Source organism: Balaenoptera borealis (assembly GCF_965194805.1).
Source record: "Balaenoptera borealis genome assembly, chromosome: 9".
NCBI classification, from domain to species: Eukaryota; Metazoa; Chordata; class Mammalia; order Artiodactyla; family Balaenopteridae; genus Balaenoptera; species Balaenoptera borealis.
In genome coordinates, this window is record NC_138873.1 from 114978246 (window position 1) to 115003415 (window position 25170).

The 25170-nt window shown below is 35.6% G+C and overlaps 1 protein-coding gene across 2 annotated transcripts in view; it reads right to left on the minus strand.

The window, feature by feature from the left end:
- LOC309634704 (uncharacterized protein) overlaps nucleotides 1-25170 on the minus strand; it is a 405124-nt gene that overhangs the window by 52508 nt on the left and 327446 nt on the right. The window contains exon 6 of one of the 2 annotated variants that reach the window (XM_082405126.1): nucleotides 82-246. The exons of the other annotated variant lie outside the window; for it this stretch is intronic. Within the exon in view, the coding sequence (XP_082261252.1) occupies nucleotides 227-246 (20 nt within the window). The 3' untranslated portion in view covers nucleotides 82-226. The remainder of the gene's footprint in view (nucleotides 1-81; nucleotides 247-25170) is intronic. 2 annotated transcript variants of the gene reach the window in all.

Genomic DNA, 25170 nt, shown 5'->3' on the forward strand with positions numbered 1-25170 from the left:
ATTTTTAATCCTCATAGCCAATGGCACTCTAATTCATTGTAGCCTACAATACAGAGACTCGGAGGTAGCCATAGAACAAACCTGAGGGCTCCACCGCAGCGGCTCTAGACAGCCTTAAGCTGCCTAAGATGTCAGCTGTATTCAGAGGAAGCACAGGGCTGGAAGAGCTAATTCTCAGACCTTATTTTACCATAGGTGGCATGATCATGGGCAACAGCTTGAACCTCTAGCTTTTGGTTTCCCCATCTGTAAAACACAATGGATTCATTCAGTAGTTAATAACTATAGACCATGAGAACTAAATTGTGTTTTTCTATGAATGAATATACTCTACTGATTTCCCTTTCCTTTCTTGAAAATGTACATTAGCTTATTGTTCTGAAAAAACAGATTGATAACTAGAAAGGATATTTTTTAGAATTATCTTTTAGAGAAGGATATATTATATAAACAAGGTTAGCAATACATACTTACTTTATGGACTTCAAATCATGCTTACAACAGGCAAGGGTACATGAAAGTAGTATCGTATATCATGCTATTTTGTGCAGATTGCTCCATTGTGACTGCATTGATCATAACCTGTGTAAGCCTGTGTAAGTTTATGCTTTATCTGTAGTATGATGAATCAGTGTTTCTACAGAATGATTTTCACAATATTTCATAAGAATAAAATGAACACATTATTAAAGTATTGAGAGGTGTCTAAAGGTGGCTTGAGAAGTAATTGCTAAGAGTGGGGAATGAGGCAGGGACAACTCTTCCATCAAATAGTCATCAAATAGTCATAACCCACTTCCGTAGTTTGAAGTTATTTTTGAGAATTGACTGCCCCATCATGGTTTTTACTCACCAGTCACCCTTACACATCACTAGGGCCTTGCAATTAATTCCTGCCAATGGAATTTGAGCAGATGTAGTATATGACACTTTGGGGTCAAGGTAGTTTTGAAGTGAGAATAGTTTTTGTATTTTTGCTTTCCCTCTCTGCCAGCTGAATATCAACCCGGGATGATCTTAGAAGATGTGTGTTGATGATTGTACAATCTCCAATATGCTGGGTCCCTGAATGACCGTATGGAGTAGAATTCTCTACCCCACCAACTGAAAGCACCTGCATGGGACTTTATATCAGTGAAAAATAAATATTTATTGTTTTAGGGCACTGAAATGTGGATGTTGGTTTGTTAGAACAACAGACATTATCCTACCTATGTTACCTTTGCTAACAGAGCAAAGACATATTTTACCCAAACCTCCAGAAAAAGATGAGACTTTTCACAAGTCAATGATAATCTGAGTGTGCAGAGGGTACAGAAAACCTGAGCATTGGCCTTTAATTAAAACAGTTAAACCAACCCATGCAGACAGACCCAAAACAAACCAGTTGTCTCAGGTCTAAATAAAAAACATGAAAGTTACTATAGAATTTTCCTAAATGTTTTAAAGGTCTGTTTCCTACAGCTAGATAGACTTATGTATATTTACCATTATCTTTAAATATTGTTATCACCCTTAAAAATCATAGTGATGTTTTGGTGCAAGTAAAATAATCTTTACATGATCATAGAAGGCACCTGTTATTATAGTTACAAACCTAAAAAAAGCAATTGCTGTTAGAAGTATCATTTTTCTAATACATCTAGGATTATGAAAGACAGGGTTTAAGAAGGAGATCAGTTTCATTAGCCATAAAAAAAGAGTGGCATTTATTACTTGGTTTCCAGGGAACTGCTATGGTTCAACAAAATAGCTCTTTTAAAGAGCTGTTTTTCTATCACCATATTAGATCCATGCTGGCAGCTTATGCTTAATGGGGGAAATATTCAGGGCCTTATTAGAGAAGGAAGGCAGGATAGATGAGCTTTTTAGGGGAAGATGGGCCTTGTTAGCAGATTAGTCAGTCCTAAATGCTCCCAGAGCGTGTAATACAGAGTAAGACACACGAAGCAGAGTCACAGAGTCTGTGTGTCTCTGTTAGACCAAGATGTCATTTCTTGAGCCCTTTGTTTGTTATATGCCCCTCTTATGTTCCCCTCTATTTGCCCTTTCCACTGTTTGGCAGGGACTAAAAAATAGTGATAAAAGTATCAGTAAGTGAATTTTGCTACTTTTGGAACCTTGAGAAAGATCAGAAAGGAGGCACAGTATATCTGTGTATCAGAAAGCAGGAAAGAACCTATGAAGGGTCTGAGGGTTTACCTCATTTGTAAGCTTATAAATCAGCCTCTTACAGTTTTATTGATGCTGGCAAAAGACACAAGACACCTGGGTCAGAGACAACGGGACTTATTTGTACCAATATCAGTAGTGAGAGTATCAGCATGATACTTAATTTCCACAATGATGTGAAGAGACTGAGGTAATACTGGCACACACAACGGACTGCCTTCCAGGAGAGGAACCCTGAGCTTAGCGAATACGAAGCTTTCATAAAGGAGAGCATGCTAGTCCTTTGCTCTGGAGGATTACACTATCTTTATCTTCCAAGGCCGTAAGCCAGCCTACCTTTGGTCCAGACAAAGACACTATCTCTACCGTCAAAGGCTGTTTACTATACAGACATCCTTGAAAAGAAAAGAGTCCAGAATAAAAGGGGCAAACTTGCAAGATGTGTAAAATGCAAGACACTCGTGGACATGAGAATTCTCTCCCTCTCCTTAGTATGTATATATAAATATTTATATATATCTTTATATATTCTCTACTTAGTGTGTGTGTGTGTGTGTGTGTGTGTGTGTGTGTGTATACACACACACACAAAGACACAGCAAGGTTATTTAACTATGTAGAATAGAGTTTAATAAATACTAACTTTTCATTGATTGAATTAACTATTTAGCAACTAGAGGTCTAATTAAATATAGAGAAATATATAAGATAATATGTAAGTATATATTAAGATATATAAATATATAAAACATAAGTAATATATAATGTAAATGCACACTTAAAATAGAATATAAATATATAAGTACATGCTTAAATAAACCTGTTTGGTAAAGAGTTAATTCGATCAATCAAAAACAAGTATTTTTTAAACCCTATTCTACATAATTAATTAACTTTTCTGTGTCTTGTTGCCTCACCTGTAAGACTAAGATAATAAAAATATCCACTAATTGCATTATTTTGAAGTTTAAATGAAACTAAGCATATAAAGCCCCCCAAATTGTAGTTGGTTTATATGTATCAGTTCAAAAATGTTAGCTCTTATTCTTTTATTATTATATTAATGTTTATATTTTATCATGTTTTCAAAATCAACTGTTGGTTATAACTTACTTTACTAGGTAATTATTAATAGCTACCTATCTATACAGATATATGTTTTGCATATATGTATATATAATGCTTTGCACATTATAAATATATTCTAGCTATAATTTTATTCACCTTTCAAAGAACTTAACTGGAATGATTTTCTTCAGAATGTAGAAAAGTCTGTTTATTTTATTATTGTTGATTCAAGGAGACTCAAGTTGAAGTGTAGAATCAAGTTAAAGTAGAAGAAAGATACTAGTTTATGACATTCTTGCCCCCTCCAGAAACAGGTCCTGAAGTAGCCTTATGATTCTCTCATCCTTTGTAGACAGAATCCTTTTAATAAACTGTGATCCATCAGGCAATAGGAAAAGCAACAGATGCAGTTTGGGGAGGAAACTGAAAGGACTTTTATTAAAAGCACTATGATTTTCTCTTTAAAGAGTATTCATAGAGAGCCTGTTAAAAGGGAGTGATCTTCCATTCTTGTGAGAGAACACATCAGGAGAAAGATTCTTTTTTTGTTGAGACCTGCATCTACCAAGAACCTCCTTTTCAATAGCAGGACCAGGTCATGCTACAGAACATATACTCCTATTTATGGCGCTTTCCTTGTTTTTCAGTGGTCTCTGATCATCTTTCACTTCTTAGGGAATGAAAGCTTAAAGGGAAAGGGAAGCTCAGGTTATAATGAGCTGGAGCTATCAGTAGTTTGTGTATAGGGTGGAGGCAGGGGCGAGGCAGGAGTAAATTAGAAATGGGGATAGCAATAGGATAAAGTTTGTTGGTTTTATTCTTTTGTTAAATATTCTGTATGAAAATTTTCTCTCCTTGATCTTTAAAATCACCCTCAGTATTCTGACCTCAACTGAAATTAAACAGTAAAACTGACTTGCTGAATTGAGGTAGGCAAAGTCAAAAAGGCTACTAATTTCCCCAGGTTATTTACCCTGTCTTTCTGCAAAAAGCACTAGACAACCAAAATAAATGGACATGCACCTGCCTGTTTATAATGGAGAGCACGCCACCACTAGCGCCTACTAATTACCAGCCCAGGAGCTTAATTAAGATCTAATTATTCATTTTAGTACCATATTGCCTTAATTCTCCTGCAAAAGAGGTCAATCCATAGATACAGTCAGTAGGTGGGTCAGTCATCCACCTGGCGAGGGAATGTAGCTTTTGAGGGACTTTCAGAGCACACATGATGGATTTACTGATATTCCTTTTATCTTTCAGAAATAACATTTTTTGTTGGAATAAGAAGTCCTCATGTCTTCAAAAGCTTCCATTCACTTCTCATTTAAATGAATAAAACACTTTTTTTAGAATGACATTTATTTGTACAATTTGAAGGCATGGAAATGCGCATATAAATATAGTTAGCTGTTGACTTTTTAATTTAATTCATGGCTCAGTCTAAAAGGCTTGAGATGGTTACTGTTTCCTGACATTCACAGCAAAAAGAAAATCGTGCAACAGACGTTAACTTCTGGGATTATAATACAAGTATATATTGTTCCAGTCCTTGTAATATGTCATCAGTAGAAAAGAAGATGCTGGGGGCTCTAGAAGAATTCTAGAAGCAAAGGGATAGTCTCCTCCCACACCTCACCCTGATTCCCGTTCATAATGTCTACACGAAGCAGCAGGGGATGCCCTTTAAAATTGGCACCTGCCTATTTGATAATATAACTTCTTGAAAACAGTGTTAAATTGTGTATATGATAATTTAACAGTATTATAAGGGTGTATAAGAGTGAGGGACTTCCATTACTTATAGGACAGACTGTTTTCCTTCCTGCTTGGGAGAATTTAGTCTGAGATATATATTCAACTAACCAAGAGATCTTGGAAGGAAAAGTATATACAGCTCTGACCTACTTATCTTTAACCATATATAACCATAATTGGAGGTTACCAATATTTACTAAGAGAGCCTGTACAACAAGTAGTTATCATTGCTTTGAGGTACACGTGCAGTTTAATGCCCAAAAGACCTTAGGGTTGCAAGTTATTTTGGTAAATATTAGTAATCTTCACTGGTTAGAAGTGGGTAGGTGTGGGTCATATGTCCCTTTTCTATCCAGATATCTAACAGGTGATGTTTCAATGCAGATACAAAAATTTATTAAAGAAGGGGCTCAGTCACTTAAATGGCCCACAGGGCTTAGGAACAATGACCATAGTCTATAATTCTCATATAATCCCATGAAAAAGGAGAATGATTTTTTATGGCTAGGTCAGGGCTTTGGTGATTTTCCCAAATCCATCCTATTAGGTTCATCAAAGTTAAAAAAACTTTTATGTGAGTTTAAATTTTGGTTGTGCTAAAAATACCACCCAGCCATGCCAGATTATGAAGTTTACTATATAGTATTTATAAATATCCAGAAGAAAATTTTGATATCAAGAAATTTATGATTTCTATTCTATCCCAGACAACTTTTAAAAAGTGGTGGAAAATCACTTAACTTAATGAGGGTTAAGTAAAGTATAAGAGGAATTTGCAATCACAGACCTTCCTGTTAGTAAAATTGAATATAATTATTACTAATATAACCATGTCCAGAATCACAAGAATATTTTTATTTTTAACAGTAACTAAAATATCAAAAAGCATCAAAGAGAGTGCAGTTTTTAAAAAGCAAATTTATCTAATGGCTGCCTACTTTGTAGCTTTCGATTTTGATTCACATCTATTAAGGGCTAACTTCAGCAAATCCCAAACAGCTTAGAAATATTAGACATATTAAAATAGGTTTATACTGTGGCTATACTCCATCCCCAAATCTTGATGACTTGAAATATAAAGTTTAGTTTTCACTCATGTAAAATATACTGTAGGGCATTAGAACTCTGCAGTGTACAAACTAAATGTGGTGACTCAGAAGTCCAGGCTGTTTAAAACTTGTAGCTCTGCTATTAATAACACGTGACTTTTCTTCTTACCCTCAAGGTATAAGAACAGAACTGGGGAATCATGAGGGCTTTTTTTCCTGCCTCGGATAAGAAATGACACTTATTGCTTCAGCTCACATCTCATTGACCAGGACTAGTTGCATGGTCCCTTCTCATTGCAGGGGACTGGAAAATGGGGGTGTGGATAAAATGTTATTTGAGCATCTGTGTCTTTGTTAAATTAGATTATTAGACACTTTAAGAGCCAGCTCTGAGAAAGTGCACAAGGTTCCCAATATTCTCTTTCCCAAAGGTTAATTCCTAGAGTTTACATGCAAAAAGTTCTATGAGATAGGGTAAGATTTTGATTATGTGGAACTTACTGGTGGAGAAAGAATCAAAAAGGAGGGTAGTCAGACTTACAAACAAATGACGCTCACCAATTCTGTGTTCTAGTCTTTACTGCCTTCTTTCCTTTTAGCTAGTTTTCCTTCTTGGGGAGGAGAGACACAAGTATTTCCTACTAGGCTACAAGAGGAGCAGCAAACATAACATTGCTGAATGTGACAGAAAGCATTCTCCCCCATTCCCTGCCCCATCTCTCTGCTCTCTTTCTGTCTTTCTGTCTCTCTGTCTCTCTCTCCCTCTCTTCCTACCTCCATACTTTTCCCTCTTTCTTTCCCCCTCCTCTTACTCTTTTGCACTTGAAGACTCTATGCTCTCTTAAAGACAAAAATAACACATGCAATAATTTTCTCCTTTCTGTTACTCTTTTATTTAAAATTTTCTTCTGCCTCATCACATTAGGAATGAGATGTCTTCCTTTTATTCATAAGTTGATAATTTTTGTTTAGGTTTCCTATTTGGAAAATATAAAAAAGAATCCTCAAATTGAAGGGAACCATTTTTTCTCTTCAATTTCTTTTTTATATTATAGAAAATTTCCACTTATTTAAAAATTCCCTTGTTGTATTTCATATTCACAGGTCACTGATCTCACAATTGACTGAACCCAAATGAGAACAATGTAAAAACATTTAATAATAACAATAATAATAATATAGCTATGACCCAGTATGAAAACATTAAACTAAATTCTTTTATAAAAATACCTCTGACATTTTCTGACTTTGCTTTTATTTTTAGGGTACAAGATTATCCCCTCAATATCCCAGTATAAGAAACTGATTTTCACAATTCTGAAGTATCAATTTTCTCTAAAACAAAATTTGTTTCATGCTAATAAAATTGTATTTACTTATACTGTGACTAGGAATCAACTCAAGATGTAAATGTCTCCTTTCATTAAATATCATGGGTTGATACGTTTTTATGTTTTTAATTATGATATTGAAAGAGTACAGTATAATTTTTCTCACTAATAGATTTTTAAGTGTATAAAAAAACATTTCTTACTTATCTATAGATCAGCTTCCATAATGGGTTATGGAAGATAAGTCACCCACAACCTCCCAATATGACTTTATTTGTAGATATAACTAAATTAAGAATCTGGAGATAAGATCATCCTAGATCTTAATCCAATGACAGGTGTCTTTACAGGAAGAAAGGACACAAAGACACACACACAGAAAAAGAGAATGTGAAGATGGAGGCAGAAATTGAAGTGATGCTGCCACAAGTCAAGGAATGCTTGGGCCACCAGAAGCTGGAAGAGGTGAGGAAAGATTCTCCCCTAGAGCCTTCAGAGGGAGTGCAACCTACTAACACTTTAATTTCAGATTTTTGGCGTCCAGAACTGTGAGAGAATAAATTTCTGTTGTCTTAAGCCATAAGTACATGGTAATATGTTATGGCAGCCCTAGGAAACTAACAGAGTCTCCCAGAGGTTCTGCCCTTCAGGACAAATCTTTAAAACTAAATATGTGAGAAAAGCCATCCTGTGTTAGAATCACATATTTTGGGAGGCTCAACCAGAGCCCAGTAATTAAAGACACCAGCTCCTAGCCTGGACACTTACCCACTAGATGATTTTTAAATATTTTTTTCTGTCATGTATTTTTAATTAAAATAGTGAAGACAATTTAAAAATTCTATGCTAAAATACCTTCTTTTTTTCTTACTGAACAAATGAATCCTCTTTGGGAAGGTGAAAAAATAAATTTCCATCACAACTATGGCTTGAAAATGAATTTAACTTATAAATAAGAAGATTTTAAACTGCAACAGTGTGTATGTGCAGAAAGAAGAGGATATGGCCAAGAATCACTCTCCTCATGGTATGAGGTCCACTTTATGGGAAACTACAAAGAAGATTCTTCACATTATGGCAAAATATCATTGCATCACATTTTTATCTCTCTGAATATCTTTAAAGCCTTTTAAAAAATATGAGACAAACTATGGAATTTTTTAAAAAGAAGTTTCTTTTTCTACTTTTTGAAAAATAAAAGCCACCCAAATATGACCTATATTTATATAGTTAGAAAAAATTGACATTTTTCCATGTTCTCAAACTCAGATCAGCTAAGTAGAATGGATTTTCTGGTACAGCCTAGACTCCACATCCCCTGGTTTTTGAAGGAGCACCTGTACTGCAATTTCTTGACACCCCTACCATGAAGGTAGAGAGTAGCTTCATGCTTAATATTCAGGATGAGACCCACCACTGACATTTGCAAGGCCCAGGGCAATAATCCAAATGGGAGCTCACAGATCTTGTGTTTAATTATTTTAGAGATATAAATCAAGCTAACAAACTCAACTTGAATTCTCCTCCCAGTAGTTTCTCTTCAGTATAGGACTGTGAATTGCAAGTAGCTCCATTTGGCTAGTTCTGTGAGTTGGAAGGGTCCAGACCCACCAACATCATTAGGTCTTCCTGCAGACCCTTTCCCCTCACTTTAGAATTGGAGCCTGCAAAGTCCCCTCCCAGTTTCCACCTCTGTTTGTAGATTGTCCAATCTAAATTGGACAATCATGTTGGGTCATTTTTTTTTTTTTTTTTGCTGCATTCCAACGCACAGTCTCTAGTATCATATGGATCCAGTTGCTAATAGTAGTTGGTCCTCTCCCATTCATATTTCAGGTTCATGAGAATTTCTTATCATATTTTGTAGTAGATGTTGTCCATGGATGTTTTGCTTATTGTTTGTCTATATAGTTGCTCTATCCATTTTTGAGGGAGGATTCATAAAGAAAAAAAGACTTCACACAGAATTCTTGCTTATATGAGAATGACCTATCCAAGCCTCATTTAATTCATCTATAAAATAGGGGTAATGATAGTATCTATCTTATAGGATTGAGATAAGAATCAGATAACATGAGACATGTGCAGTTTTAAACACTGGCCCAAAAGTAGACCTTGAAAATATTAGCTCTTATTTTTAGCCATTAGGATCAAGCATGTTCAGAAACTTCTAGATTCTTTTTACCATGAAATTCCAAAGAAGGTTTTCTTACGTGTTTTTGGAACACAGACCAGATAAGAAACAGAAAACTACAGGTGGTAGGAGGTGCCATTACTGACAATTGCAATTACACCAGAAAGGTTCTTGACAGCCTGCTATTTGAGGGAGAACACAGAAGTAAAAAGCGATAAAGAACTATTCCTCTCCAGTACAATAATGGATCCTTACAATTTTCACATAGAGATTATAGTGTTGTTAGGTAATAGCTTGAAAAACATTTAAAGTATCTTTAAATAAAACCTCAGAAGTTAACTCCATTAAAAGTTTCAAACAAAACTTGAGCATAAAACATATTTTATTAAGAACATAGTAAACTTGTCTTCCTTCCTTTGCTTAAATAAATGGCTATAGGGCATATATATATATACCAAGAGATTCAGTAAAGTTCAACTCTAAAATCTATTTTTATTCTACTCTATGACATTATGACATATTGGCGCTGTAATAATCTCTCAGTGTAATCTTGGGATTTTTTGTCTTTGACCTCTTTTTTTTTTCTTTTTAACCTCTTTTTTAATTTCCTTAGAGTATAAATAACTGAATGGTTGAGATTGACATCTGAGCCACTAAGTTTTGAGGTCGTTTGCTATGCAGCAATAGATAACTTGAACAGAATGAGAGTGAAAAGGGTAGAAAAATTCAAGTGGAAAATTTATTTTACAGTAATCAAATAAGGAAAAAACAGAGTCTCATATCTAAATAATTAAAAATCATCACTGGAAGATGACTCATTCATTTATTTCAACAAACATACTCTTTTCTTAGTAACAAACATATTTTCAACTCTCTGTTAGACACCTCTGGATATCCTGTTGGATTTTTTTAACCTAACCTGTCCAAAATGAACGCATCCCCTTTCCCTGAAATTGGCTCCTTCTCCTAAATTAATAATCCTGTTAATGTCAGGGTAAGCCTAACTCATATTCAAACTCTCAATAGGTACATTCATAAAATAGATATAAAGTCATATACATTCTGGCTTTCAGCTAGTCATCCAATCATTCATTCCTTCAAAACATAATCAGTCCCTGCTAAGTTCCAGACACAAAACTCAAGGCTGAACTACAGAGATGACCAGCCAGCCCTTCTTCCTGCCATCATGGGACTTCCTACAACATTCTAGCTGCAGCCTTTGCCATTTCATTTCCATTATCTCTGCTCTCTTTCTAGGCATTATTTCTTCTCACTTGAACTAATGGACAGTTTCTTTACTAAGAGAACTGGTTTTTCTGCCTCCTGTTTTCACTGGTCTGGCTTAACCATGCTGTTAGATTGATCCTTCTATGCTGATTACTGGATTCCTTGGCAAAAGTGATTCACTGATTTGGTACTAATCTGCTTCCTTTTCTCAGAACTTTAATTCAGCATTTAATGAAACGTTCACATAGCACCATCCCTCCTTATTGAATCCTACTCATCTTCAAGGCACATCTCAAATGCCACCTCTTCCACGAAATCTTTCCTGTGTGTGAGATACCTTTTTGTTCATTTCAAAACCAGTTTATTGAGGGAAGGGGCACCATATAATCTAACATGTATTATAGTTATATAAGGTGAATAACTGTCCTCTCCAAACCATGGATTTAACCATCTTCTACCTGGAATAGATTTTCTCTCAATTGTTTAACTTTTTTGACCCTAATTCACCATAGTCCATTTTCGTAGTTTATTTTCAATTTAGTAGGCTTTACAACTGGATAATGCATTTCATCAATGTTCAAGTTCTGTCTCTGCAAGGTAATACACTTACCATTGCAGCGGCTATGAATAGAGAAATGAAAAGGATCAGATGTCTCAGAAATTTCTATGTGAGTTTATATTAATGATTCTGAAAATCGATAAAGAAGATAAAAGCTAATTCAAATATCCTTTTCCAATTTGTCCTAGAAGAAAGATGACAAAGCTAAAGAACATAGTCTTTTACTGCCTCACAGACATGCAGAAGAATATATCAGACTTAAAAATAAAAAGTAAGCCTCTTATTGCTCTGGAAACTTTTTCTTTAAATGTTTCCCACAAAATCAGTTTAATGAACTACTGTTTAGTTACAACATTTTCTGCAATATTTTTTTTTCTAACAGTTAAAGCTCTTCTTAACTGTTCTAACAGTTAAAGCTGCAGTATTCATTCTTACTTTCAGAATATTTTTTTGTTTAAACCCTTGTATATAATTCTGTCTTAGAAAAAGAAACTCCTGAGTATTTGACTGAATTTTCAGCCACACTAATCTTTTCCAGTACTGTCTTTCTATCATTAAAAGCTGTACATATTTTCAACTGGAAGTCTTTTTTACAGAATTTTTGTTTAAACCTTTGTACGCAATGATGCCTTAAAAACATAATTGCCCATGATTTGACTGATATTTTTCAACCACACACACCTAGTAAATGCACCTGAGGAAGTCAGTTGGTGAAGCAAAGCCAACTTGCCTTAAAGACATCCAGAAGATGTGGTACCCCAAAACAAACAGACAAGAAAAAAGATTCTCTCCATTCTAAGAAATCTGCATTTAATGTTTCCATAGCTTGAAGAGCAGAAGCAATCTTTTAAAACATATCTTTACCTTAGTTCTAAGCAACCATAATTCTTTATAAAATATGAGTATCTAGATGTCATTAAGTGTGTAGTAAGAGACAGCCTGACACAGGGGTATGGATGTAGGGCTTATAAGAGGGGCATCTAGACTCTACTGCAGACATTGGGAACCTGGGGGCAGATGACTTCACCACTGTGAGGCTGCCTCAGCTTCTCCTCCCCAACCTGCAAAATGGGAATAATAGCCCCTCACCTTCAGGATTCAGATAAGAATTAACCAATATAATCAATGGAGGGGCAGCTGATCTTGGTATAGCAGTTGCAGCAATAGTAACAGAACAAAAGATTCCTGCTGCAGGAAGGGGTGGGGTGCCATTAGTCATGGGAAGTGGATGTCGTCTTAGTTAGAAAAGATCGTATTCTATTGATATTTTCTTAGTCAGAAGCGCATCAGGAAAGGGAACCATACTTGTGTGTCTTAAAGCTGTAAGGAATGTGAGGCCTGCGAAGGAAACACAACAGAACTGCTGCATACCCACACCGAAGAATCCTATTCCTTGAAGCCATGCCTTTCAGTTTATCCCGATGGGTCATGGCTTCACTGACTGTGTCCCTCTCCAGATGGCACATCAACAGGGTTGAACTAAATTATCTCCCCTGGTATCGTCTGGTTGCTCAGCTGAGTAGGAACATGGCGAAAGATTTGATTTCCAGAGCACGGTTAGAGACGTCTATTAGCTAACTTGTATGCTGTGCTTTCCACCTTTCTAACTTTACTCTGATGGAGGTCCGCCGTGGTCCTAATGTGCAAATTGGTCTTCTGACTTGGGTAAATGGAGGGTGCCCGGATAACTGAAAGCCATCCCCTCAGATAACTGTGCTCTGGAAACCAAGTGGGAATGAAAGTGGTAACTAAAACTGAAATGTTTCTACTTGATACATTATTCTGGTCTAGTGGTTTCAGCTTAACTTTCTTTTTGATGAAATGAAGCCACTAAGTCCCCAAATACCCACTTCACTTGGTATTTTGTGGGCAGGGAATGTGTTGATGTAAGAATTGTAGAGATGGTGTTGCACTAATGTGAAAAGTCCCTGTCACCCCCCGGCCTGGAGTCTGTAAGCCATGTGTCTCAGAGCTGCCACTTTTAGATTATGAGCATCCAGACATGTACCAAGAAAGACTGACTGTTCCCTGGAATTTGGGGTTTTGGAAGGGACACAGCACCTGGAGCCATAGGTCAAGAATCTATAGGAAAGGGAGCTGCCACTGTGGTGCTGGAATTGTGTCAGGGGCTTTTAGAGAATTTCCTTACAGTTAAGAAAACAGAATTCTTCTGGATGGGGAGGAATTAGCATGTATAAAAAGCTGCCTGGCTTTTGTTATTTCCATAAATTATAGTAATGACCAAATTTTGGAGTGTGACAGGCTTGTTACTTGATAAGAAGATGAGGAGGATGTATTAGAGCAGGAATGAATATGGTGTTGATGGTAATGACACCATCATTATCATTATACTTGCCTGTATTAGTAAATAGTTGTGGTCAAATTCTAAGAAAAACATGTATACATCTTGTGGAGGTAGAGAGGGAGGGAGCAATTAGGGGACATTTCGTAAAGGAGGTGGCAGCTGACCCACGATGCAAGGAAGCAAAGCCGCTATAATTTTGATCAATCCTAAAATAAATGTTCTTGTTCCCTGCTCTTTATGTCCCCAGCCAGGCCGGTGTAAAAGCCCACTTGTTCTTTTCACAAGCGTTTATATCTCTCTCATTTCCTCTCCAGCCTTAAGGCAGTAATTACTAGCAGCAGGATCAGCTAGTAACTAAATCATTTTGCTGCCTCTCTGCAACTCTTCCTACTTCAGGCACTATTTCTGCTAACTGGACTTTGGTAAACGGCACTTTGATAAATAGTAAGCCCCTGCCTTTCCCCTTTCTTCTCTCTGCATATCCCTAAAATTCTAACACACTTCTTACATCAAGTTGGAAGAGTGCGCTGAAACACCCCTTTTCCAAGTGCCTCCCTCCTATTATACTGCAAACACCCAGAGGGCACAGAGTTGCCCACTGTAGATGGTACATCCACATTAAAAGAAACAAACTGAAATTCCAAATGGAAAAGCTGATGCTTCCTTCCCTTCTATTCACCCCTGTTAGAAATATTTAATCTTTAGCTATCACTTAGTCTCCTCCTTCCAAATATTCTCAGAATTCCACTTATGTTCTGAATGACGCTTCATTTTTTCCAGATATCCTTTAGATTTTCAAGATACTATCCTCCTAACTTTCAGCAATTTTATGGAATTTCCCTGGGTTTTTATTCTTCTCATTTGTACCAGCCTGGTCAGATCCATACGTATTTACAATTATTTCCTCTTAAATCTGAATTTAGATTCAGAATATGTGAGTCCAAATGGAAGCACTTCCTTTTACTAGATTGGATACATTGGGCAAGATGGTTTGCTTCTCCAAACCTCAGTCCTCTTTTTGGTAAAATTTGAGTGTTTATATCTGTTGGGCCTACAGAGCTGTCATAAGGACCAAATGAAAGAGAGTTTGTACAATGCTAGGGACATGACAACGTACTATAAACAGGTTAGCTATTATTGTACTGAGACTAAATATATCAACCACATATAACAATAAAATTCCAACCCACAACCTGTGCAGCAACCAGCCAAGGAAGCCAAACCACAAGCTCTGTAGTAACTGGCTCCAAAGGGTTAGAACTTGGTCAACAATTCTTAGCTTCCCCAATTTTTGTAATCCTTCTCCCCCACTTCCAATTCAGAACTAGCCAGAGAAAGCCAAATAGGATTCCTCCTTTCTAGTTATCCCACCTTCAACTTCCCTTGCCAGCAACCTCCAATAAAAGCATTTCTAAAAACTTCTCTCATTTTTTCCACTATACAACTTTTCAATCCTGTTACCTGCCTGCCTTTGAATCTCTGCCAAATGAAGTAATAGTGACTTTGCTAAAGCAAATCTGCATAAATAACCTCTGTTCTCATTTGGGTGGTCTTTGTGTATTTTTATAATACTATAGTGTATATTTAAATTTATTCCTATAAAACTTGACAATATTATATATATTTTTTTCTCTCAGAGAAATTCATTCATTGGCTTAATGTTGATATTTATTAAACATCTCCTACATAATAATACTGTGATGGCTCCTCCAGGGTTTCATAGAAGACTAAATTATGTAGAGCCATAAGTTATGTGGAACCCTGTGAAACACACGGCTTTGCTTGGAAGATATGATACAAAATATGAAAAAGTAAAGTCAGAAATTCAAGACAGGCTAAAAATAATATGTTTATAAGGTAAAATCAGTGATATAGGCAATAAATGTGCTGATTCCAAAAAGTAGATATCACATATGCTTACCCAGGATCTAGGAAGGCTTCAAGCAGGAAACGTGATTTGAACTGAGATTTGTAGGAGAGTTCTAAACTGAGGGTGGCAGCAGAAAGTGAAGATAATCCAGACAGGGAAACATCTATTAGTAATGTCCAAAGCAGGAATGTGCAAAAACCTGATAGGATAGCAGGTAGTAATTGCAGCAGCAATCTGTTGGGAGATAAATGGGATACAAGAAAGTAGTGGCAATTAGGACTATAAAATCATTCACCAAAATGTGAACTTTGTCCTGAGAAGCTCCTGAATGTTTGTGATCAAGAGCATAATACGTGTAGATATAACTTCAAATTTAGAAATCTTCCCTCCAGATGTTAACTTCTCAGCATGTGTTGGGAAATACTTCCCCCTACTTGGTTCTACTTAGAATAATTTAAGAATAAAAGTATTGCTTTTGACATAACTAACTTTAAAATATTTTAAATTATCAAAGAATTTCTAAATACTGAAATCATGGTCTCTGTTTAATTAACTTTAAACTCCTTTTAATGCCTGTTTAGTTAAAAAAGCATGCAGAGAGAAAGACTTTGGAGAACACAGAGACATTATGAATATTCATTTCTTATCCAATTTTTATTGGAGTATAGTTAATTTACAATGTTTTGCTAGCTTCAGGTATACAGCAAAGTGATCCAGTTACACACACACACACACACACACATATTTTTTTCAGATTCTTTTCATTATAGGTTATTACAAGACATTGAGTATAGTTGCCTGTGCTATACAGTAGGTTGTTTTTCTATTTTATACATAGTATATGTATACATATACATGTATATGTTAATCCCAAACTCCTAATTTATCCCTCTCACCCTTTCCCCTCTGGTAACCATAAGTTGGTTTTCTATGTCTGTGGGTCTATTTCTGTTTTGTAAATAAGTTCATTTTTATCAGTTTTTAAGATTCCACACATAAGTGAAATCATATATTTGTCTTTCTCTGTCTGAGTTACTTCACTTAGTATGATAATCTCTAGATCCATCCATGTTGCTGCAAATGGCATTATTTCATTCTTTTTTTATTGCTGAGTAATATTCCATTGTGTATATATACCACATCTTCTTTATCCACTCATCTGTTGGTGGCCATTTAGGTTGCTTCCATGTCTTGGCTATTGTAAATAGTGCTGCAATGAATATTGGGGTGCATGTATCTTTTTGAATTAGAGTTTTCTCTGAATATATGCCCAGGGGTGGGATTGCAGGATCATATGGTAGCTCTATTTTTATTTTTCTAAGGAACAGCCATACTGTTCTCCATAGTGGCTGTACCAATTTACATCCCCACCAACCATGTAGGAGGGAGGGTTCCTTTTTCTCCACAGCATTTATTGTTTGTAGACTTTTTGATGTTGGCCATTCTGACTGGTGTGAGGTGATACCTCATTGTAGTTTAGATTTGCATTTCTCCAATAATTAGCAATATTGAGCATCTTTTCATGTGCCTGTTTGGCCATCTGCATGTCTTCTTTGGAGAAAAGCCTATTTAGGTTTTCTCCCCATTTTTTTGATTGGGTTTTTTTTTTATATTAAACTGTATGAGCTGTTTGTATATTTTGAAAATTAATCCCTTTTGGTAACATCATTTGCAAATATTTTCTCCCAGTCCCTAGGTTGTCTTTTCTTTTTGTTTATGGTTTCTTTTGCTGTACAAAAGTTTTTAACTTTAATTAGGTCCCATTTGTTTATTTTTGTTTTTATTTCCATTACTCTAGGAGACAGATCTAAAAAAATATTGCTGCAATGTATGTCAAAGAGTGTTCTGCCTATGTTTTCCTCTAGGACTTTTATAGTATCTGCTCTTACATTTAGGTCTTTAATCCATTTTGGGTTTATCTTTCTATATGTAGTTAGAGCATGTTCTAATGTTATTCTTTTACATGTAGCTGTCTGGTTTTCCCAGCAACACTTATTGAAGAGGCTGTCTTTTCTCCATTGTATAGTCTTGCCTCCTTTGTCATAGATTAATTGACCATATGTGCCCATATAGTATAGTCTGAAGTCAGGGAACCTGATTCCTCCAGCTCCGTTTTTCTTTCTCAAGACTGTTTTAGCTTTTTTGGGTCTTTTGTGTTTCCATACAAATTAAAAAATTTTCTTGTGTTAGTTCTGTGAAAAATGCCAGACATTATGCATATTCATTTTATTATCAAGTCCTCACTGGGCTTTATTTGTAGGTCCATATTCAGCAAAACTTCCATTAAGAATTTTGCCGTGCTGAGGATTATAAACTAATATGCTGTAAAGTTCTCTGTTGGATAATGATCACAAACAACAACTCTAAACAAACAAAAATGATATAGCATGAAAGCTTACAAACAAGCTGAGGTAGAGTTTTGGTTTATAGTGTTTGTTATTTTTCCGAAGTAGAAATGCCACCTTTCCAATAACTTTGAAGGTAAATCTTAACTTGCTGGTAAGTACACTATGATAAATACTTTCAAGGAAGAAATATTCAGAGGCAAGAAGGAAAAGGGCATCTTTTGGGGATGTTCACTAGCCCACCAACCTCTGAGCCCTGAGGTGAATCCCTTCATGGCCATCATCTTTCCTCATCACCTGCTCTCCACCGTCACAGCCAGGTATGTCTCCCAGCCTTACTCTATGAGATGTTAGAATCTTTATTTTGATGCATTTTATCTGTTAAAACTTCTAACATTGATTTTAAAGGTAATCTCATTATATGTTCAAGGTTTGATTTTAGTGGAATATCAAGTGCATGTATCAAACTGCCCTCCAGATATTTAATTTGAGGACTGTAGAAAATCATAATGTATTATTGCTGTGTCGAACCTATTTTGTTTCCTTTCTCACCTCCCTTTCTGTCTTTCTGAGGCCCAAGCACATACTGAAAATACTCAACTCATTTAATATTTCAAAGCAACATTGGGAGAATGATTCTTTCTGCGTCTAATAAGGAGATGTGTCAAGAAGTAAATGTTGTTTTGGTGTTGCATCAAACTACTGACAACCTCTATATCTAGAACAACCAGAGTTCATAAGTCTTTGGTGTCCTGGAGAAAGGAATCCCTAAAAAAAGGAAATGTTTTCCTTATTGACCACAAGGATGTATCCTGAGAGTCTAAAACGTTGACCCTAGGTCTGCTCAGGAGATCAGCACAAATTATTTAAACTTGAAAAGTCACTTTGGACGCCCCATGCAACACCCGTCCCACAAACACCTTATGGCTTGAAGCATATGAGTCGAACAAATGTATGAATCATTGTACGTTCTTCTGGAATCTCCATATGTTTGACTGGCCAAGAGTAAGAGTGTTTTCCACTGGATTGTACCATCTTTCCTTGAATGATTATGCTTGAATTATTAGAGCAAAGCTATAGAGTTTTGCAGTATATCTTTTCTAATAGTTCTTAAATATCAGTGAGTTGAATATCTCTTCTCCATGGAAAGAAAGCTTGGTAGTAGTGAAAAACATACAGAAAAAGCATGGTTGGGGACATAAACTAGCCACATGTCTCAGATACAATAAAATATTTTACATTAAAAAATAATATTTCATAATTAAAACACATTTTTGGTAAAATGATAACAAGTACACAGATCATATAGAAAAATGTTTTTTAAAGTGGAATAAATGAATAAAACTTAAAGATGGTAATAAAAGAAGAGAATTAAAAGTTGAAAACATTGAACTACATATTCTCTCAGGTGATCTATAATGAAAAGAGAATAGATGGCATTGCTAATTGAGAGGGGAAAGGTCCCAGAGTGGAGTGTCAATCACAGCTTAGTCAAAGAGAAGTTCAGAAGTAAAACTTGGCAAATCAGAGAAGGTAAATAGTTCCAGAAAGATAAGGCTTTAGAATGAGACACCAGAGGAGAAAAAGATAAAAGTTGCAGAAAAAACAAGCAGGGATATTTACAGATAGAAAATTAGGTATGTATAGAAGGGAGAGTTGAGGAGGAACTTTGAAAACTGGAAGTGATTTTACCTGCAGGTTAACAGGAATTCAGCAGCCCAGTAAACTGGTCCTTTTATTGTAAATTTCCCTCACATCTGAGGTGCTCATCATATGGTGAAGATAAAAACCAGAATAATATAAATTTAACATCAATGTGCTGACTTGGAGACCAGAGGAAGTCATATTTTCGACTATGAAAAAATGGGAAGTATATGGGACCACAGAATCCTAGGGTTGAAGGCGTCCGACGGGTGTCAGTTGCTTGAGTCTCATTTACAAATTATTTTCCAAAAGCTCATTACTTCTAAGGCAGTCCATTCTGGTCAGAATATTCTGTCAGCTACGTCTACCTGGTACTGAGTTGGAGTCTCTCCCTGTGCATCCATGACTCATTGGCCTTAACTCTAGGGCCACATAAAAAGACTCAAGTCTTCTACATCAGATCCAGCTACTGTGCTCTGCATCAGGTGGTCTATTTCAGGGTAACATAAAGACGAATCTTCTAACCAGGGTCCATAAGGTATGATTTTAAAACTCTGCTATCAGCATTAGTGTTCTTCTTTGAGTGTACTCCACTTAACCTAAAATTCTTAGTATAATCTGATTAGCCTCCTGGCCACTATTATTTTATGAAGGTGATGTCAATCATTGAGTTTTGCAATGAGCCATATCATACTGTTGACACTTATTGAACTGGTTCAAGTTAAACACATGCTGCTACTAAGCCATCTTTACTTGATCCTGGATATATGTGAGTAATTTTGTTTTCTTTCAAGTTGGGGACCTTACGTTTACATCAGATGATACATTATTTTATTGGTCTGTTGTTCTGTTTGTCAGGACATTTTTGGCTCTTCATTCAGTCACTAGATCACATATCTTGCTCAGTACAGTGTCTGAGCCACCATGTCATTTAATAACTTGATATGTCATTGATATGAAAGTGATTGAAACAGGGCAGAAGACAGAGCACACCATCAAAGATGTCACTCAGGTTTGGGATTCAAACATTCCTAGGTGTATGATCAACTCAAACACATTTCTTCAGCTTGTCCTCAATGATAACCTGAGAAAATGTCAAATATTTTGCTGCCCCATTTCTCTCATCTGCAAGATTAGTAAGCCTGTATAAAAGTTAAATTAGATAACAAAATATCTTCTTACTGAAATTTTGCATGATCCTAGTGATCATGGCTTTCTTATTTTTTCTCCTCATGTCCTAGGTTATCTTCTTTTTAACTATGTGTTTAAAAAATAATGATAAAAGTAATATGTTCTCATGATAAAATTTAAAGTCACACAACTATAAAACATAAAAGACTTTCATTCTCTCCAGTGCCCATACACAACAACTCCCTAGAAGTAACACAGTTAATAGTTTGGCATATATATTCTCAAACATATTTCATGTTATATTCATATTCATATATACAGATAGAGGAATGGTTATACCCTGTGGCTGTGAGTTTGGATATAGATAGAACATATATATGTTTATACCATCCATCTATCATACGTCTACTGTTTATGAATGCACCCACCTAACTACCCAATGCTTTCATCCTGTTCAGCTAATGGCGTTTTTTACTCTAAATACACTGATTTATTTTAATGGAATAATTCAAGTTACACTGTAACTTACATCAAGTGTAGATATCTTCTATTTGCTTTTCCAGATTTATTTGCCACCCTTCTTCACCTTCTTCTGCATCCTGGGAGGCTGGCATGCATGGACCACATCAACAGGCTCCCTCACCCTTTGACTTTCAGTTTGGTTGAACCACAAGAAAGCACCAGCAACACACTGGAGAGAAGGGGAAGAGTCACCCTTCCCTCTCTTAAGGTTTGTCTTGCACTGGCTACCTCCCTTGACCAAAGGTCCTAGCTCCTGTGAAGGTGGCCCTCTCTTCTTCTCTTCTGGGGACCCTCTGTCTCTTTCCCCTTTAGGCACAGAGGTGATAACTGTTCCTGTTGTTTCTAGCACCATTTCCCCTATACCTTGCTAACACCTTGCCAACACATATTTAAATTGTTCCTTCATCAAATTGAATGGGCGATCTGTTTCTGACAAGAATTCTGATAGATATATTTATTGACGATTTTTAGATTCTCTACAATATTTTACTACTTCAAAAAATTTCAATGAGCTACGTTTTACACATATCTGTGCACAATTAAGTTAGTGTAGGAAATATTCTAAAAGAGGTATTTATGAGCCTCTATTTTTTTACAATTTCCAGATATTTCCAAATTTACCATAAAAAAGGTATACATTTGGACTTACAATGATACCATGTGAGAGTCTGTGGGAGTGTAAACTGAGTTCCCTGTACAGTATGCAATCCATCTGAAGTATTTAATAATTCATTTTAGAATTTTCCCTTAGTTTGAAGTAAAAATCACTGATTACTGTTTTCAGAAACCATTTCTGATGTTTTAGGAAAAAACTGGAAAACTCTGTTTCTCAGCACTCATTTCCATTCTCTCTCCTCTTCCCAGGATCCTTCCACAATATCTGATAGTAGGTTTGACTTCATGCCTGAATCTCTTAGTCCAGGGCTGGAACCCACCTGCAGCATTAATGAAAAACCTGGAGTGTTTACCAAACCTCTTTAACTTGGAGAGATTAAACTTCAAACTCAGTCTTTCTTTCACTAGGAGGCTGTTAATACCCTTGTTCAAGACTTTCAATTCTAGTTATTGTTTTCCCTCTGGGCTCCTTCGAGTCTCCCAGCCCATAAGTCCATCAAGGATGGGTGGAGAGTTTGAATGAAGATTTTTTGGGTTTTCTGTCTGTGGCCCTGCCTTCTGAGATACTGCCTTCCTAGTTTTCCAGGCTTGGTGAGAGTCCTGAAATCCAATAAGTTATGACTTTGTACTTGAGTATTATCTTTGGCTTCCTGTGGGGACTGGGGAGTGCCCCAAGGGAAAATCAATATGGATCCTTCAAGGGTCATATGCTCTCTAGCTCCTGCAAACATTAAGTTCTTTAAACAGTTCCTTTTAAATATTTTGTTCAGAGTTTATTAGTAGTAGTAGTAGTATAGTAAGCCACTCTACCATTACCAGAAACCAGAACTTGGTATATGACCTTTTACCTTTTAGGAGTCAAGTAAAAGCCTGGGTGTTTATATGCAACTATTTTTGCTAAATTTTAGTAAGTGAGGAAACCAATGATACTCAAGAGTTAAAACTTTGAGATAAGAGGGTTCCTATTTTATCATCTGTGACAATAATGGAAATTCAAGGCTTAAAACCCAGAACATTCTGTTACTAAGTGTATATATTAGTCTTAGAATTACAATATACTTTAAATTTTATTTTATCATTCCAGTTTCTCTCAGAAATTCTTACATAAAACAAAAAAATACTGTAATAGCTTTATAGAAGTTAATTGAATGGTTTCAGAAATGACTCAAACCTTACACTCTGGTCTTGCGTATTTTGGGGCGAATTCTGGCCTTGAGTTCAGAGGCATGTGAGGTTCTCTACACTCAGGACATTAATCGCTGAAAGTGATTAATATGAGAAAGGCTGTACTTTTCCATTAACTCAAATTCCTCATTTACCTTTAACGTTATCTAAGAAGAAAAGCTTTATTAAAATAAATTGGGTAGTTTAAAGAATATTAGAGAAGGTACTTAATTTAATGAAGAGAGAAACTGCTTTTAAGCACACTTTTGCAGTTTGGAAGCACACATTTAAAACCAAGCAGTTGAAAGACTAATTAGAATTCATTCTTATCTTTTTACTAAAGCATGAACCATCATGTAAGCATGGTTCAGGATCTTATTGGCTTATTTCTAGCTTTGGCTTTTAGCATTTTCAAGTTGCTTTTCCTCCTGTGCACCTCCATTGTTGCTACTAACAAACATCACAGCTTGTGATTATTAGTTTATACATCTGTACCCTCTGATTGCCTCTGTTTTACTCAGCTTCATGGTCGCTGTACCCAGCATGGTGCCTTAGATGTGGTAGGTACAGAATAAAATTTAATTGTAAGTGTATTTATTTTGAATGACTACATAAATAGAAAGAGTATAATGTTAAAACTTTATGATCAAGTTTTTTTTTGTTTCATACTGGTATTCTACAATTATTCTGACCGATAGTTATTTTTCTGAATATTTTAAAATCAACTTATTAACTAAATTTAATTATACCAAAAGTTTGGAGAAATCTGACATTATAAGAAGTTTTGTAAATTTCATGGGAGGTCAGAAGTGAAGTTAGGATTTTACCTGAAACTTACTCTCCATCCCGCTTTCATGGCTCTCCATTAGCTTAGTGATTCTGTCAAGTTCAGGAGTGTAGTACTAGGCCCTGCCACCTCAGAAAACTGATTTGCTGGCTCAATTCGGGCACAAGGACTAAACTTACATTCTGTAAAACGTCAGAATGCCAGTGTACAAGATCTAAACTCCCACGGAAACTAACTACTCTTCCCAACTTCTGTTTTATGCATTCTTTTTGCATTATGGTATATCAAATTAGGTTCTGAAATCTATTTTCTGGGAATCAAATGTAAAAAGGAGTTAACATCAACTACAACAATGATAATAATGCTAATAAGTATAAAATAATAAATAACAACTACCATTTATAGAGCAGGTACCATAGACCAACCTCTTTTCTATATGCCATGGTTCAATGTTTTACATTAATCTAAGATGCCCGAACATATTTATTTATACATTAAGAATATACAAATTATCAGAACAAGACAAATTCAGATCCTTGTACTAAGATCTATTGGATCTCTTTGTAACAGCACTGTGACTCAGAAATCTTATTTTAGTTATACTCACACACATTGAAATACACATGAAATTCACAAGTAAAGATCTACTACTGAAAAATATGCCAGACCCAGATTATTTTATAGAAGAGTTCTAACAACCTGTATTTTTAAACTACATAGAGTACAGAAAAATATAGAACATTTTGTTTATTTGATGTATTTTAAGATAAGTTATTTTAATATTCAGAAATTATAGGAATATAATGGACAACCAATATTCACCACTCAGATTAGACAAATATAAAACAGGTTGCTTTATTTGTTTCTGATCTTTAAGAAATAAACCTTTATAGCTTTCTTTTACCCCTTCATATCTCATGTCTTTCTTTCCTTTTCCCTACATGTTTATGTAGTGTTACTTCACATGAGTGCAACAATATACAATAAAGAAATTAAAAAAACTTTTCAAAGCAGAATCATTCATGTATTATTCTACATCTTGCCTTTCATTCATTTAACATTCTGACTTTGATTTTCATTCATGTGATAGATGTAGATCCAACATACTTATTTTAAATGCTACATAAAATAACCTACAATTATCTTGTGATATATGCCAGATGTATGTCACATTAACTGTATATAATCTTACAATAATCCAGTGAGGTCTGTATTACTATTATAATTACCATTGTTTTTTCCATGAAGAAAATGAGAGAGAGAGATTAAGTGAATTCTTCAAGGTTATACAGTCAGTCAGATGGAAACCAGGATTTGAATCCAGCCATCTGGTTCCATTTTCTGTGCTCATAGCCACTTTGCAACACCATCGCTCACTGCTGCATTTTCCATTGTTTCTCTGTAATGTAACATTTCCTTGAGCTTTTTACTTTTTAACATAAAAAGCATAATTTTTAGATTTAATAGTTACATTTATCATATATACATA